Here is an 18,329-nt window from a genome sequence, read left to right as displayed (position 1 = left end):
GTGACAGTAATGCTGTCCTCTGGAATTTCCTCTCTGTCTCACAGCTCTGGGCTACTGAAAGAGTCTCTGTCACACTGCTGGAATCATTCTACACGTGTATTCCTTTTATACTGCTGTTTACATTAGGCTAGGGTCTCACTGTGGAACCTCTTCTGATTTTTATTTTTATTTATTTTTATTTAAATGTCAAGTTCCGTAGGACCAAATTGAGGAGCAAATCTCTAAGGTCATGGAACGTGTCAGTACATGAACTTACAACATAAAAAGTAATAACAGATAAAAATAAATGTTCATGAACCTGAAAGAAAATCAGTCCATAAGTATAAGCAAACGCTATCAGCAATACAATGAGAATCATCTTAAGTTTTCAAGGAACTCCTCGACAGAATAGAAGGAGTGACCCATGAGGAAACTCTTCAGTTTCGATTTGAAAGCGCGTGGATTACTGGTAAGATTTTTGAATTCGAGTGGCAGCTTATTAAAAATGGATGCAGCAGTATACTGCACACCTTTTTGCACAAGAGTTAAGGAAGTCTGATCCAAATGGAGGTTTGATTTCTGCCGAGTATTAACCGAGTGAAAGCTGCTTATTCTTGGAAATAAACTAATGTTGGTAACAAGAAACGACAATAAGGAATATACATATTGAGAGGCCAATGTCCAGATACCCAGACTCGTGAAAAGAGTTCGACAAGAGGTTCGTGAACCCACACCACTTATTGCCCGAACCGCCCATTTCTGAGCCAAAAATATCCTTCTAGAATGGGAAGAGTTACCCCAAAACATAATACCATATGACATAAGTGAATGAAAATAAGAAAAGTAGACTAATTTACGTGTCGAAATATCACTCACTTTCGATACCGTTCGAATAGTGAAAATGGCGGTATTAAGTCTTTGAACAAGATCCTGAATGTGGGCTTTTCACGACAGCTTACTATCTATCTGAACAACTAGGAATTTGAACTGTTCAGTTTCACTAATCATATGCCCATTCTGTGAGATTAAAACGTCAAGTTTTGTTGAATTGTGTGTTAGGAACTGTAAAAACTGAGTCTTACTGTGATTTAGCATTAGTTTATTTTCTACAAGCCATGAACTTTTGTCATGAACTGCACTATTTGAAACAGAGCAAATGTTGCAGACAACACCCTTTACTACCAAGCTAGTGTCATCAGCAAACAGAAATATTTTAGAGTTACCCATAATACTAGAGGGCATATCATTTATGTAAATAAGGAACAGGAGCGGCCCCAACACAGATCCCTGGGGCATCCCCCACTTGACAGTACCCCACTCAGATCCCACATCACAGCCGTTATCAACATTGTGAACAATGACCTTTTGCTGCCTGTTGATAAAGTAAGAGGTGAACCAATTGTGAGCTACTCCCCTTATTCCGTAATGGTCCAACTTCTGGAGCAATATTGTGTGATCAACACAGTCAAATGCCTTTGTTAAATCAAAAAATACGCCAAGCATTCGAAACTTTTTGTTTAGCCCATCCAGTACCTCACAGAGAAAAGAGAATATAGCATTTTCAGTTGTCAAACGACTTCTAAAGCCGAACTGTACATTTGATAGCAAATCGTGTGATATAAAATGATCAATTAACCTTACATACACAGCCTTTTCAATAACTTTTGCAAACACTGATGGCATAGAAATAGGTCTAAAATTACCTACATTATCCCTTTCTCCCTTTTTATAAAGTGGCTTTACTACTGAGTACTTTAATCGCTCAGGAAACTGACCATTCCTAAAGGAAAAATTACAAATATGGCTAAATACAGGGCTAACATGTGCAGCACAGTACTTTAATATTCTACTAGACACTCCATCATAACCATGAGAGTCCTCAGTCTTCAGTGATTTAATTATTGACTCAATCTCCCTCTTGTCTGTATCACAGAGGAGTATTTCAGACGTCAATCTTGGAAAGGCATTTGCTAAGAAATTTATATGATTTCCTGTAGATACTAAATTTTTATTTAATTCACCAGCAATGCTCAGAAAATGGTTGTTAAATACTGTACATATATCTGATTTATCAGTAACAGAAATATTATTACTGCGAACTGACTTTATATCGTCGACCTTGTGCTGCTGACCAGACACTTCCTTCGTAACTGACCATATGGCTTTAATTTTGTCCTATGAATTAGCTATTCTATTTGCATACCACATACTTTTTGCCTTGCTAATAACATTTTTAAGCACCTTACAATACTGTTTGTAATGAGCTACTGTAGCTTGATTGTGACTACTTCTAACATTTTGATATAATTCCCGCTTTGTTCTACATGATATCCTTATCCCACTAGTCAGCCAACCAGGCTGTTCATTACTGCTAGTACCCCATTTAGAATGTTCTAATGGAAAGCAACTCTCAAAGAGCGTGAGAAATGTGTTATGGAAAGCATTGTATTTATCATCTATATTATCGGCACTATAAACATCTTGCCACTCTTGTTCCTTGACAAGTTTTCAAAAACTCTCTATTGCTGTTGGATTAACTTTCCTACATAGTTTGTAATTAAATACGACATTGGTTAGAGTACAAAAACCTTTTAGTGTTCAAATTTGTCCATCATGGTCTGAAAGGCCATTCACCCTTTTACTAACAGAATGCCCATCTAGTAATGAAGAATGAATAAAAATATTGTCTATAACTGTGCTACTGTTCCCCTGCACCCTAGTTGGAAAAAACTCAGTTTGCATCAGATCATATGAATTTAGGAGATCTACCAACATCCTTTTTCATGCACAATCGTGTACAAAATTAATATTGAAGTCACCACATAGAACTACTTTCTGGTACTTCCTACAAAGTGAATCAAGAATCCTCTCTATCTTAAGCAAAAATGCTCTAAAGTTGGAGTTAGGGGACCTATAAACAACAGCAATTAGAAGTTTAGTTTCACTAAATTCAACTAATGCTGCACAACTTTCAAATATCTGTTCAGTGCAGTGTCGTGATATGTCTATGGTCTCAAATGAAATACTGTTTTTTACGTACAGAGCCACTCCCCCACCCCGCAAGGAACTCCTTGAGAAACAGCCAGCTAATCTGTAGCCTGGTAAAGGAAGCCTCTGAATTATCAAATTATTTAAGTGGTGCTCAGATATACCAATAATTTCAGAGTTAGCATCTATTAGCAGTTCACTAACTTTATCTCTAATACCTCTTATATTTTGATGAAATATGCTAATTCCTTCTCTACTTGGAAACATTACATCCTCTGGAGGTGAGCCCTTAGTTAGAGGCACTTCCTTTAAGCAGGTATACCTATCAGCTGACTTCAGTCTAAAAAAGGTGCAGCTCTAACACCAACTACTATAGGAATTTTTCCATGAATGATACCACTACCACCACCACTACCACCCACTACACTGTCACCTATAAGCTTAGCCAGCCTCCCCTTCCCACACCTATTGAGGTGCAGGCCATGCCTGAGATTTAATAATCTTTCTCCGAGTCACTGCGTGTAGCTTACTGTAACACTCTCTCCGTCACATTGCTGCCGGGACACAGAAATTGCTTCACCGTTGCAATACAGTAGGCATTCTGCAGAGGGCTCGATATAAAACTCCCATTGGCATTCAGTTATTGCCTCCCATAATACGGCTAATGGCGTACTACAAGTATCTTTGTGACACAGTTGGAGTATTTCTGCACATGCTTTTCTATGAAAATGCTGGGGAGAAATTAGTGAGGTCTCTCCGAGGAACCTCTTCCAGCTGTCGAGTAATCTTTTTGTGAGACTAAACTGAAGGCTTTCTGTAACTCTCCCCATTGCATTGCTCCCGGGAAACAGTAATCGCACTGGTTTTGCGTTACACCCGGCATTCTGCAGACGCTTTAATACGATACTAATGCTGCCTCTCAGGAATTCCCTCTCCATCTCACGGGTGCTGGCCTACGGCAAGTGTCAGTACGACACTGCTGAAGTATTTCTGCAATTGTCTTTCTGTGACAGTGCTGCTGATATTTTGCAAGGGTCTCACAATGGAATCTCTTCTGGACTTCCAGTAGTCTTTTTTGTTAGGCTAGGCTGAATGCTTTCTGTAACAATCTCTCCATTGCATTGCTCCTGGGGAACAATAATCACATTGGATATGCTTTACAATTGGCATTCTGCAGAAGCTTTAATACGACTCAATTGGTTGCGTCGTTATTGCCTCTCTGTAACACAGCTGCCGGACTACCACAAGTGTCTCGACAACATTGTTGGGGTATTTCTGTGTGTGCCTTTCTGTGAGAATGCTTCCTGCATATAGCGAGAACATCAGCATTGAACCTGTTCTGGGTGTCCAATAAACTGTCTCCGAGGCACAGTTGCTAGCTTATTGTAAAACTCACACCATCTCATTGCTTCTGCTATACCACAATAGCTTCACCATTGCACAACCATAGACATTCTGTGGAGGACTCTTGATGATACTCTTGTTGCCATTCTAGAAATGCTTCTCTACCTGACCATTTCCAGTCAAACACACTGCTGAAATCTTTGATGACTCCTATCATTCTGCCGTGTTTTCACCACGAAACCACATCTAGATGTCCAGTAGTTCATAACACAGGCACAGCACCCGGCTTACCGTAGCTCTCCTATCCTCACATTGGTGCTGGGACATAGAAGTAGCTTCGCCATCAGACAACTGTGGGTATTCTGCAGCCGCCTCACCACAACATTATGCCTGCCCTTCAGGAATTACCTCTCCATCTCATGGGTGCTGGTAACTGCCTCTATGACTGCTGTAGTATTTCTGCCAGTGTTTTACTACAATAATGCTGTCAGCATTTAGCAAGGGTCTCGCAATGGAACCTCTTCTGGGTGTTCCATATTCCAGTTTCAAGGCACATCGTGTAGCTTGCTGTAACACTCCCTCCATCACATTGCTGCTAGGACGTGGAAGTCATTTTGCCATTACAATACAATAGACATTCTGTAAACGGCTCAATATGACACTCCCACGGGTGTTCAGTTATTACCTCCCTTAATGTGGCTCCACGACACAATTAGGGTATTTCTACAAGTGCCTTTCTATAACAATACTGCTGACATTTAACAAGGATGTCACTGTGAAACTTCTTCTGGATATCCAGTAGTCTTTTAGCAAAACTAAGCTGTGTGCTATCTGTAACTCTCCCCCAATCGCATTGCTCCTGGGAAACAGCAAAGCCATCGGATTTGCTTTGCAACAGGTATTCTGCAGACCCCTTAATAAGATAATCCCACTAGTGTTCAGTAGTTCCTCTGCATAAGACGGCTGCTGGCCTATTGCAGGAGTCTCGACGATGCCATTGGAGTCTTTCAGTGAGTGCCTTTCTATGAATGTGCTGCTCGCATTTAGCAAGGATGTCACAACAGAACGTGTTCTGGGTGTCCAATAAACTGTCTGATGCACAGCTGCTAGCCTACTTTAAATCTCGTGTCATCTCATTGCTGCTGGGACACCATAATTGCTTTGACGTTGCACTACCACAGACATTCTGCAGAGGTCTCTCAATGACACTGTAGTTGCTGTTCTAGAAATTCTTTTCCATCTCAACATTTTATGGGTTACTACAGTGTCTCTCCAACACACTGCTGGAGCTGCGACGGCTTCTATCATTCTGCAATATTCTCACTGTGAAATCACATCTGGGTGCCCATTTGTAACTGAGGCACAGCTACCGGCTTACTGTAACCTCGCTCCCTCACACTGACTATGGGAGACAGAACTTGCATTGCTATCAAGACTAATACAGTCGATCTGCAGACACCTCACAATGAAACAACGCTGCTTTTCAGGAATCACTTCTCTATCTGATGGGTGCTGGCCTACAACAAGTGTCTCTATGACACTGCTGGAGTCAATCTGCAAATGCATTTCTCTGACACTGCTTCTGGAATTCTGCTAGGGTCTCACCATGGACTATCTTTTGCATGTCAAGCAGTCTTTCTGTGATACAAAACTGATTTCTTTTGTAACTCTCTCCCTATCACCTTGATACTCGTACACAATAACTGCATCACCATTGCAATAGAATAGTCATTCTGCCCCTCAGGAAATGCCTCTCCATCAGTGATGGATTAGTATGCCAGCAGCCAGATGGATCAATATTGCAGCCCATTGGTGTTCAGTTATTACCTCCCACAACCCGGCTAGTCTCCTACTACAAGCATCTCCATGAGACTATAGGAGTATTTCAGTAAGTGCCTTTCTATGACAATGCTGCCGACATTTAGCAAGGGTATCAAAATACAACCTCTTCTGCACATCCAGTAGTCTTTTTGGGAGAATAAGGCAAAGGCCTTCTGTAAATCTCTCCCCCTTGCATTACTCCTGGGAAGCAGTAATCACTTTGCCATGCAGTAGAATAGGCATTCTGCAAACACCTTAATATGACAAATCTGCTGGCACTCAGTTATACCTCTCCATAACACGACTGTTGGCCTACTACAAGTGTCTGAACGACATTGTTCCAGTATTTCTGCATGTGCATATCTGTGAGTTTGCTGCTGGCATTTAGCAAGGGTCTCATAATGGAACCTTGTCTGTGTGTCCAACAATGTGCCTCTGAGACACAGTTGCTTGCTTACTGTAACTCTTGTGGCATCTCATTGTTGCTGGGACACTAATATTGCTTCACCTTTACACTAATATAGGGATTCTGCAGATGACTCTCAGTGACACTATTGTTGCTGTTCTAGAAATGCTTCTCCATCTTACCATTTCTGGGCAACAGAAAATCTCAATCCATCACACTGCTGAAGTGTGCAACGGCTCCTACTATTCTGCAACGATCCCATCATCGAACCACATTTGCGTGTCCAGTAGTCTGTAATCGAGTCACATCTGCCAGCTTACTGTAACACTCGATAAAACACGGCGAGTCTGGGACGTAGAAATTGCTTCACCAGGGCAATACTACAGGCGTTCTGCAGTGTCTTAATATGACACTCCTGGTGGTGTTCAGTTACTGCCTCTCTACAACGCTACTGCTAGCCTACTGCTAGTATCTTGACAACATTGTTGGAGTAGTTCTGCAAGTGCCCTTCTATGTGAATGCTGCTGGCATTTAGCAAGGGTTTCACCAAGGGAACCTTTTCTGGGTGTCCAATCGTCTGTCTCCAAAGCACAATTTCTAACTTACTGCAACCTGTGTACCATCTCATTGTTGATGGGACACTAAAATTGCTTTGCCTTTGCGCTACTATCACTTAGCCCTTGTGAGGCAAACTAGGAGCTTCTTGATTGAGAAGTAGTAGTTCCAGTCTTGTTAACCGTCATATGGCCGGTAGGCCTCTCCATGTCCGTATCCAGTGATGCTTGAGGGCTGAGGATGACAAGCCAGGCGGTTGGTACCATTGGGCCTTCAGAGCCTGTTTGGGCAGAGTTTAGTTTAGTTTGCACTACTATATGCATTCTACAGATGCCTCTCAATGACATACCCGTTGCCGATCAAGATGTGCTTTTCCATCTCACCATTTCCGGGCAACTGCAAATGTCTATCCATCACACTGCTGAGGTCTGCGTGGCTCCTATCTCTCTGCAACATTCTCACCATGGAAACGTATCTGGGGTGTCCAGTAGTTTGTAACTGAGGCACAGCTGCTGGCTTACTGTGACCCTCATTCCGTCACATTGACGATGGGACACAGAAGTAGCTTCACCGTCGGACTACTACAGTCATTCTGCAGACACCTCACCGTGACACTATGCTGCCCTTCACGAATCACCTCTCCGTCTCACGGGTACTGGTCTATAGGAAGTGTCTCTATGACACTGCTGTAGTCATTCTGCAAGTGTGTTTCTCTGAGACTGCCGATGACATTCTGCTAGAGTGTCACCACGGAATGTCTTCTGCGTGTGCAGCAGTCTTTCTGCGATACAAAGCTGATGGCTTGCTGTAACTCTCTTCCCATCACATTGATACTCATACAAAGTAACTGCTTTTTCATTGCAATAGAATAGTCATTCTGGGATGCCTCAATATGAGACTCCTGCTAGCGTTATGTCACTTCCTCTCCATGACATGGCTGCTGGCCTATTACAAGTGTCTTCACGACACTGTCGGAGTATTTCTGCAAGTGCCCTTTTATACTAATGTTGATAGTATTTAGAAAGGGTCTCACCGTGGAACCTCTTGTGGGTGTGGAATAACCTGTCTGCGAGACAAAGCTGCTAGCTTACTGTAAAACTCTTTCCATCATATTGCTGCAGGTACACAGAAATTGCCTCACCACTGCACTACTATAAGCATTCTGCAGATGCCTCACCATCACACTAATGCTTCCCCTCCAGAATTGCCATTCCATCACACGGGTGCTGGCCTATTGCATATGTCCCTATGACACTGCTGCAGACACGGTGATAGCGTATTTCTATGACACTGCCACTGGCATTCGGCTACGGTCTCATCGTGAACCTCTTCTGGGTGTCCAGTAGTTCATAACCGCAGCACAACTGCTGGCTTACTGTAACCCTCGCTCCCTCACACCGGTGCTGGGATGCAGAGGATGCTTCACTGTCAGCCCACTACAGACATTCTGCAGATGCCCCACCGTAGCATTATGGCTGCCCTTCACGAATTGCCTCTCCATCCCACGGCTGCTGGCTGACAGCAAGGGTGTCTATGACACTGTTGGAGTATTTCTGCAAATGCCTTGCTATGATAATGGTGCAGTCATTAAGCCAGGATCTCACCATAGAACCTCTTCTGGGCATCCAATGATCTGTCTCTGAGACACGGCATGCAGCTTACTGCAGCAGACTCTCCATCACATTGCTTCTGAGACGTAGAAATCGCTTTGCCACTGCAACACAATATGCATTCTGCAGACATCTCAATATGATACTCCCATCTGGCATTGAGTTATTGTCTCCCTTAAGACAGTTACTATCCTCCGACAACCATCTATATGACACTGTTGGAGTATTTCCGCAAGTGCCTTTCTATGACAGTGCTGCTGACATTTAGCAAGAATGTCACCATGGAACTTCTTCTGGATGTCCGGTAGTTTTTTTGCGAGACTAAGCTGAGGGCTTTCTGCAACTCTTTCCCAATCGCCTTGCTCCTGGAAACAGTAATTACATCCAATTTGCTTTACAACAGGCATACTGCAGACGTGCTAGTATGGCACTCCTTCTGGCGTTGCCTCTCCATAAGATGGCTGCTGGCCTGCTGCGAGCGTCTTGACAACACGGTTGGAGTTTTTGAGTAAGTGCCTTTCTGTGAGAATACTGCTGGCACATAATTCTCCCATCAGATACCTCTTTGGGGTGGCGATTTCACTTCAAATCCAGAAGTCAGACAAACTACACAATAAGAGAGTGAGATTGTTAAGTTCTAAGTTCTCTGTGGTTTTTTACTGAGGTGTCGGGACAGTGGCATTATTCCAAAGTTTGCCAGAGTGAGACATTTTATCCAGATCGCCTCTGTGAAATTCATTACACGAAAGGTGAGTCTAGCACTAGTGAAGGAAAGGATCCATTTTACTTGCTGTGAACTGGATACCATATCAAAACAGCTGTTTCATACGCATACGGATATTGCATCCAGCCTGCCCATCACTTTCCTGGGCATAGGCCGAATAAGTGACCCGGACAAAATCGGACTGTGTCCGCAAGGCATACATCGAGACAGTTTCTGAAGTTCTCCCAACAGTCAGCACCGTTACCACAAGGAGATACTTTTCGACACTCAGTGGCAATTTAACGGATGAGGTTTGGACAAAATAACACTGTCTGTGCACGGGAAAGGCCCGAACTTCACCCCTACACTGAGAACCCTGCACTGACTGATTTTATTAGTGCTGTTGAGGAAGCTGTGAGACCTCTTCCTAATGATGCTGCAGAAGAAATAAGACACGAAGCATGTTGTGCACTCGTGAAAGCTCCATCTCAGAAGAGTAATGTGTCTGCCATGGAAAGGGCCGCAGTACAAAATGTATGAGAAGGTTCTCATGCGGTGGTCTTACCAGCAGAAAGAGAAATGTCACCATGTTGTTGCCACTTGGGCTTTATGAGTAGAAGATTTATAATTTGCTGAGTGAACCAATGTATTGGAAGATTGACAAAGACTCCACAGGAAAGTGGAAAGGAAAACATCAACACTGCTGAATTCTTCTTCTGTTCCACAAGAAGTGCCCAAAAGACTAAGATTCATAGCCCTGTGCCACCCAGGTTATACGGTCTCCTGAAGATTCATAAAAAAGAGCTTCCGTTATGGCTGATCGTCAGTAATATTGACACCCCCACGTACCTGCTGAGACCTTTTGTGGGGAAGAGCACACATCGTGTATGCAACTTGGCTGACTATCAATAAACTGAAGTCACTTCAACTCTGTCAAACTTACTTAGTAGTGAGCTTCAATATCATCTCACTTTTAAGGTTTCTCTTACGGACTCTTTGTCACTCATCAGCAGTAACGTCATGGCCGATATAATAGCACATTTTCATCGTGTCCTTTCCTCAATCTGCTTTTTATTTAACAATGAATATTTTGAGCAGACTGATGGTGTTGCCATGGGAAGTCCTCTCTGTCCTTTGGTAGCAAACTTTTTTTATGGAAGACTTTGAGGAAAGGACACTTGATTCAATAGAACTTAAACTAAGAGTGATAAGTAGGTGACAGGACACTTTTGTAGTGTGGCCCCACAGTGAAGAACTGTCACACTTCTTGCAACATCTGAACTCAATTCACAAAAACATCCAGTTTACAATGGAAATAGAGAAGGATGGTTTCTTACCTTTTTTTGCACTTCTTGGTTATTAGGAAGGTGGATGGATCATTAGGGCATTCTGACTATCGTAAGCCCACACATATAAACCTTTAGCTCCAAGCATTGAGCTGTCACCTTTCACAAACTAATGGCATCTTAGAATGTCAGTGCACCAGGCAAGGAGACAGCCTTACAAAGGAGCTAGAACATCTACAGTCACTGTTCAAAGGTATGGTTACTCTCAACATCAGATTAACACAGTGCTAAGGAGGATGAAACGTGACTACCCACGACATACATAAGGAGCTGTTCAAGTCCAGGGTGTTCCTTTCATCTGAAGTAGTCAGGGTCCTAAGGAAACATCTAAGTTAAAGTAATCTTCCAGCCACCAGTGAATATTAGTGCCCTTCTCGGTTTGGTAAAATATGATCTGGGTCTGCGTAAGGTCACGATCTACAAAGTTCCTTGCCAGCGCAGCAAAGCTGACATAGGTAAGACAAATACCCACAGTACACGAAAGGTGCATTGAACATTAGCACTGTACTTGCCTTTCACAGCCCAGTAAGTTGGCTGGAGCTGAGCATTGTATTACCACAAGCCATTCGATGGATCACAAAAATATTGGCCCCAGGGAGAACTTTTTGGGATTTGGTAATTAAAGAATCTGTGGAAATACGTCTACACAAAATCTTATACATCATGACGGCGGCTTTCAACTGGACAAGGCTTGGGACCCAGTAGTCTCTCTAATTTCTTCCGAAAGAAAACAGTTTATTCATAATGACACATCTGGTGGCATCTGATGTCTGGTTTTAGCGATGCAAGTGCACATTCCGATAAAGGTTGGGCATGTAGTTTCACATTTACACATGCATCTGCGTGCCGCAGATAGAACAGTATTTGCAGAGGGTTCAGGTTTCAATAGAGGACGCTCCTGTGATGGGCGCCAATGTGCGTATATTTCCGTGCCAATTTTTGCTATAAAGCCGATGCTGGAAACTTGCAGTTTCCAGTGGCGGACACTCACCTGAAGATGGATGGATGGCGCCAGCTGAAATATTGTGGCAAGAAGTCAACATGATCCAGCTGCAGCTAAATACCTAGGAATTACAATTATGACCAACTGAAATTGGAAGGAACACACAGAAAATATTGTGGGGAAGGCAAACCAAAGATTGTGTTTTATTGGCAGAACACTTAGAAAGTGTAACAGGTCTACTAAAGAGACTGCCAACACTACGCTTGTCCGACCTCTTTTGGAGTTCTGCTGTGTGTTGTCTGGGATCTTTACCAGATAGGATTAATGGAGTACATCGAGAAAGTTCAAAGCAGAGCAGCACATTTTGTGTTATCATGAAATAGGGAAGAGAGTGTCATGACATGATAATGGATTTGGGATGGAAATCCTTAAAACAAAGGCATTTTCACTGTGGCAGAATTTCTTATGAAATTTCAATTTCCAACTTATTCCTCCGAATGCAGAAATAATTTGTTGATGCTGACCTACATTGGGAGAAATGATCATCATAATAAAATAAGGGAAAGCAGAGCCCGTACAGAAAGATATAGATGTTTGTTTTTTCTGTGTGCTGTTCAAGATGGGAATAACAGAGAATTATTGTGAAGGTAGTTCGATGAACCCTCTGCCAGGCACTTGAGTGTGATTTGCAGAGTATCCATCCTTCCCGCCAACATTACTAGATGGGATAGTTGATTGAAAGCTTAATTGTCTATTGTCAATAATGTTTGGGCTGTGTGCAAGTTTTTAGATGCTTTGTCAGATGACTCTTCAGCTGTCAGAGAGCCCAAAGCATTATCAGTTAAAGAAGAACTGCAATACAAATGTGATGTTATACAGAGACTGTTCATTCTGTCAGCATCCATGAGCAAATTAGAGAAAGAGTAGCTAGGGAAGGAAGCATAGTGGATCATTCTGACAGATGTGAAGGATGCACTGGAAGGCATTTGAAAACAGAAGCTCAGACAATTGCTATACAGAAACCCTGATGTGGAGGATGTGCCAATGAGCAAGGATGCTGATTACTGTTTGGAAACAAGGTACACACCTCTGTGTCTGTGATGTAGAACACATTATCTGATTGTAAATACACTTGTGTCCAAAATTAAAGCAACAAACCACTATTTCCACCTCCTGTGTCTAATTCATGATACAAATTATCAACAGATGTCCATACAATCATGTTCTGCACAGAAGATGGCATTCTGAGCAGTGGACAACCATGCCAACAACGATGTTAGGGTACCTATAAAAGGTGCTAGTGTTTGCTGAGTTGTCCCAAATCTACTATTGCTGTGTACACAGCCACAGACTCTGCAATATGGCACAGGGAAGATGCCTACCATACTCTCTGCAGTGGAAGGCCATAGGAAGAATGGAAGCAGAACAGTCACAATATGATATGGCCTGATGGCTTAATCTAAATCATTCTGTTGTTTCTCAGATGTGGTGACAGTTTACAGAGACCAAAACTGTATACCAAAGACCAGAACAGAGCCAACCATGTGTGACATCAGAAAGAGAGAACCATTTATGGCTGTAAGGGCATGATGGTACCACCTTAGAACTGCATGGCAGGTGGCATCTGACCTCGCAGCATCTACTAAATGTGTTGTATTAAGGCAAACCATGTGCAGAAGGCTTCCACAGAGTGGCCTTTATTGTTGGAGACCTATTTTACATGTACCTGTGATGCGTCTTCACAGAAGGGAATGTCTAGAGTTGAGTCATTCACATGCCACCTGGACGACCGAGCAGTGGGCCAGTGTTCTTGTCACAGATGAGCCCAATTTGGTCAGGAGAGCAATTCTCGATGGATTCACATCTGGAGGGAACATGGAACATGATTTTGGGTCCCAAACATTGTAGAAAGATAGTGATATCGAGGAGGATCCCTAATGGTGTGGGCAGGGATTATGTTGATCACACAGATGCCTCTTCATGAAATTGTATGGGTGAAATGGTAAGGTTTAACTGGTGTAGGTATTGTGATGAGATCTTGGGACCTCATGTGCAGTTGTTGTGAGGTGCTGTGGGCCCAGACTTCATATTGATGGACAATAATGCTCGACCTCATGCAGCACATGCAGTTAATGTATTCTTGTAAACAGAAGATGTTGCATGCATGGCGTGGCCTGATCACTCTCCTACTTTCAGTCCCATAGAGCATGTCTGGGATGCACTAGGGACACAGGTTGCATCACATCAGCACCCACTAACCACTCTCGAAGACTTGCGAGCAGCTTTGTTGGAAGAAAGGGCGTTATTGCCTCAACATGAGATTGATGACATCTTTCACAGTGTGCATCATTGTTGTCAGGCCTATATTGCTGCCAGAAGTGGTCACACCCCATAGAAAGGCACTCACTGAAAGACTCCAATGACATCGTTGAGACACCTGCAATAGGCCAGCAGCCGTCTTATGGAGAGGAACTACTGAACATTAGTGGGATTATCTTATTAAGGGGTCTGCAGAATACCTGTTGCAAAGCAAATCCGATGGCTTTACTGTTTACCAGGAGCAATGCGATGTTGGGAGAGTTACAGATAGCCCACAGCTTAGTTTTGCTAAAAGACTACTGGACATCCAGAAGAAGTTTCACAGTGACATCCTTGTTAAATGTCAGCAGTATTGTCATAGAAATGTGTGTGAAAATCCGTTAAGTTGGAAAATGTGAAGAACATTTTTTGTATACTGTTATACATGTTGCAGTTGTTTATGTTCTGTATTCTATACATTGTTTCTACTTTATTATCACCTGTTTATACTGTTTTGTAGCAAAATAAATGCTACCTTGCAAAATTTCCATTTGTTGCTTTAATTTTGGGCACCAGTGTATTTGCTGATCGTACATGGGTGAAACATCACAGAACATTGAAATGTTGAATGTTATTTATTTTAACAGTTTTGTAGGTGAGTGACTGAAGTAGTTCTGTGTGTTGAAATATGAACTTTATAGATTTTTTTCAATGCTTGAGAATTTTGTCATTAAATGACTTATATATGCATTCCATAAAAAAAATTGCACCTGTAATTGGGTCCCACCTTTTCTGCTGAAAACACCACATCTTTATTGCCTAAAGTGTCATTCCTCTATTGCACTATTTTCCCCACATTTTACTCTTTACTGCACTTTTTTGTTTCTGGAGCTCCAAAATTTTCAGCCCAAAATTGGGCTCTATCCAGTGCTCTCATGCTTCAGCGCTACAATTCATTGAGAGTACATTTGCTAGAACAGTTATGACAGATCAGGAGATGTTCCATATTCCAATATACATCACAATCACATCTGTTTTCATATTCTTCAGTAAGGCCTTCTCACCCGTGTTTGCCTTTACTGCTGTTATTCCCTTTCTCATGCAGTTCAAGCTCCTCTAAATCTTTCATTTTGAGTTCTCAGTGATAGCTGTATCCTGTAGTGGAGGATAGTCATTTGTTCTTAAAACTCCTGGGGAGGCTATGACAGAAATACAGTCATTCCAGTATTCGAGTTCAATTGTTATCACCACGTTATTTTGTTCTTTAGTTTAGCTGATAATTTCATCACTTCAAAAGAAACAAAAATAACATCTTCATTAGCTTTAGACCATGATTAGAATTTAGGAGACAGTACTGTGATACAGTGAACAATTCCCTAAGTAGTCTATAGATGTACTTAATGAAACTGCAAATTCACAGAAATGTAAGACTAAATTAAAACTCATCCACATTTGTGTGATCCATTTTGATAAATGAAACTGTCAAGACTTCAGTTGTATTTATTAACAATAAATATTTAACATGTTCCAACCAGCTGTCTTTATTTTTACTTTGAAATATCTACAACATATCATTGTTTTTAAAGATGTAGAACTCCATCTTCATACAGTTGTTCATAGATGGTATTATGTAACTCTGAAATTGATATAACATTGTATAAGCCTACTGGTTGGAACATTTCTGCACCTCCATTACCAGATGTGGCCCATGCTTTCCACAAATACTCTGTAAAAAAAAAAATTAGAAACAAAAATGGTCATACATTAGAATAATTGTTGCTCAGTCCATGGCAACCCCTATGCAAAACAATGGCTGCAGATACTTATGGGCAGAACGAGTACCATCAACTATGCAACTAATTGTTGCTGTCCGTCCATGTTTGGAGACCAGCTCAATGAGCAACAGTTAAGTATGGCAAAACACTATCACTGAATGCTTGTAGATCCACACAATGTTAATGTATCTTTCTATCATGAATAACAAAACATTCTGTATATGATTGCTATTTGACTCTCCATTCATCCACCTTGGAGCGTATTCGTTAACATAGTGATTGCTTCTACACTCTTCATGCATTGACTGCTAGCAATCAGTGGAGTCTGGCCCAGGCTTTCAAATGTATGTTCCAAGCGCAGTTAAAGGAAAGTGCTCTGACTGGAATGACATGGAGTATGCCTAATAGTTAGTGCATCACATGTACTGTGCTCATAACAGTTATTTTTCTCTGTGTCACTGAGCTCTTTGTGGTATTAAAAATTCATGAGCATTCTATTTCATGTACACACCAACAGAACAGTATCATACAGAGTGAGGAGATATGGTAGCAAGATCATTACTGTTTCAATTAGAAAAGGCTTCATTGTAATTTGCTTGCTTGATTGTTAACCAAAAGTTAACTTTGGTGTAGTTCTCACATCATTCCTTCATTTGGAGCCATTGAGGGGAAACAATCTTGAAAGAGGAAGGAAGGGACATTGCTTGAAAGATAAGTTTCTCTTGGGCACCAGACAAGTAGCTACAGTGTTACACTGAGAGATTGGTCTTTGATGTTTACACATGTCCCAATATTTGTTAAAATGTTATTTTACTTATTCATTTTTCTGTTAATGTTGCAGGCTGAAGACAAAGATAGTGGGAAGTATGGAAAAGTTGAATACAGAATTTTGGCAAGTGATAAAGGATCAGAATATTTTGCTATGGATTCAAGCATAATCAAAAGCAAGAAATTATTTGATAACGATGTGGGGCTGCCCTTCCGGTTCACTGTAGAAGCTCGTGACAACCCCACATCAGAGCAAGACAGCAATACTGAAACAGTTCCTGTTGTGGTAAGTGTTCCAGACATGCCTTGGCTGTTCATAACAGTTCTAGAAGATAAAAAAATTGATAATTTTCCAGATGAGCTTAGTGTTAAAATAATTTCTTTTGACTGTACTAGTGAGATACCAATTTATAACTCATCTTATTTTCAGATAAACCTCATTACTGATCGGAATCGACTGATACTAGTGATCGATGATGCCAAACCAGAAACTATTCAGAATGAGGAGAATAAAATTGCTAGTGTCCTGGAGGACCACACAAACTTGATTATTGGAATTGAGAAAGTAGACTCCAGACAGTTTCTTGGCAGTAATAGCACAATTGAAATAGACAAAGATGGGACCGATGTTTGGTTCTATGCAGTAGATCCTGAAACTGAAACAATTCTGGAAAGAAACAGTAGCAGAGTACTGAGGTTAGATTAAAACTTATTATTTCTACTTTATTGTTCCTGTACTTTACAGATATTCAGATGAAGTAAGAAAAACACTACAATTGCTGGAAAACAGACTTATATCAGGAATTTAAAATTTTAATCTTTTTATAAGTTTGAGTAGCATTTCACTGTAGAGTTCCATCCCATCTCACTTGATGAAGAATGTGTGGCAGTTTCTATTCCCACTGTGCATCGTCGGGCAGAGGAGATCACGAACACATAACTGAATGCAGAAATGAAGTGCTTTATTACTGTTAAAACATACAGCAATACAAGCGAATGCAGACTATTGGTGTTCATACCCGACTAGGTCAAAGATCAAAATGTCATGAATAAAAGTAGTTGTTCTCAAAGTCAATCACCACATGTTCAGTGTTGGGGGTGGCCACACAGGCCTCCCCTCCCACTTCCCTGGAAATTCAGAGAACTGTGGAGGATGTGAGGTAGTAGAGGGTGCCAGTAGGATCAAAAACGTAGAGCCTGTCCGTGGGAGGATGCAGCACGTACGTTAACCGAGTAGGAGGGTGGCGCCCTACAGTGTCACTGCCAGTCGTGGCACCCAGATGGACTCATTGCCCGAGTTCGAGTAAGCACACAGTGGATGACGACACCGTGCAGAGTCGCCAAAAGTTTCGTGGTACCGACATAACGGGTACACGGGATGCCACGTCTGCTTTGTGTCACCCGAGCTGCTCGGTGCACTGTGTGCTCACTCAGCTATCGGAGGAGAATGGGAAGCAGGTGCTGGTGGTGCAGGTAGTCCTGGAACTTGACCACCAGGTGGCACTGGATGTAGCTGCTGGGAGCACATGCCATGCGTGCAACTGCTACCGGCAGGGTGACGAAGCATCTGGATTGGAGCCGGAGGAAGGAGAAGTGTTGCACACCATTTGTATCTGTGGGGGAGCTGCCGGAGGGAAGGAGCTGGTGATGTCAGATAATGCTGTCTGCACAGTCAGCAAGACAGAGTTTCTTACTAGACTTGTGAGACAAGAGATATATTTGAAGGTCAGGCAGCAATTTAACCAGCTGCAGGGTCCACAGTGTGACATTAGGGAGGTGCTCAGGTTGACTTG

The 18,329-nt window shown here is 42.0% G+C and overlaps 1 protein-coding gene across 1 annotated transcript in view; it reads left to right on the top strand.

The window, feature by feature from the left end:
- The window catches only part of LOC126416112 (cadherin-99C), a 627,926-nt gene that overhangs the window by 586,714 nt on the left and 22,883 nt on the right, over window positions 1-18,329 (top strand). The window contains exons 23-24 of the mRNA XM_050083623.1: window positions 16,610-16,822; window positions 16,967-17,232. Of these exons, the coding sequence (XP_049939580.1) occupies window positions 16,610-16,822; window positions 16,967-17,232 (479 nt within the window). The remainder of the gene's footprint in view (window positions 1-16,609; window positions 16,823-16,966; window positions 17,233-18,329) is intronic.

The sequence above is a fragment of the Schistocerca serialis genome, chromosome 8 (assembly GCF_023864345.2).
Source record: "Schistocerca serialis cubense isolate TAMUIC-IGC-003099 chromosome 8, iqSchSeri2.2, whole genome shotgun sequence".
NCBI classification, from domain to species: Eukaryota; Metazoa; Arthropoda; class Insecta; order Orthoptera; family Acrididae; genus Schistocerca; species Schistocerca serialis.
This window is presented reverse-complemented; position numbering and strand designations above follow the sequence as displayed.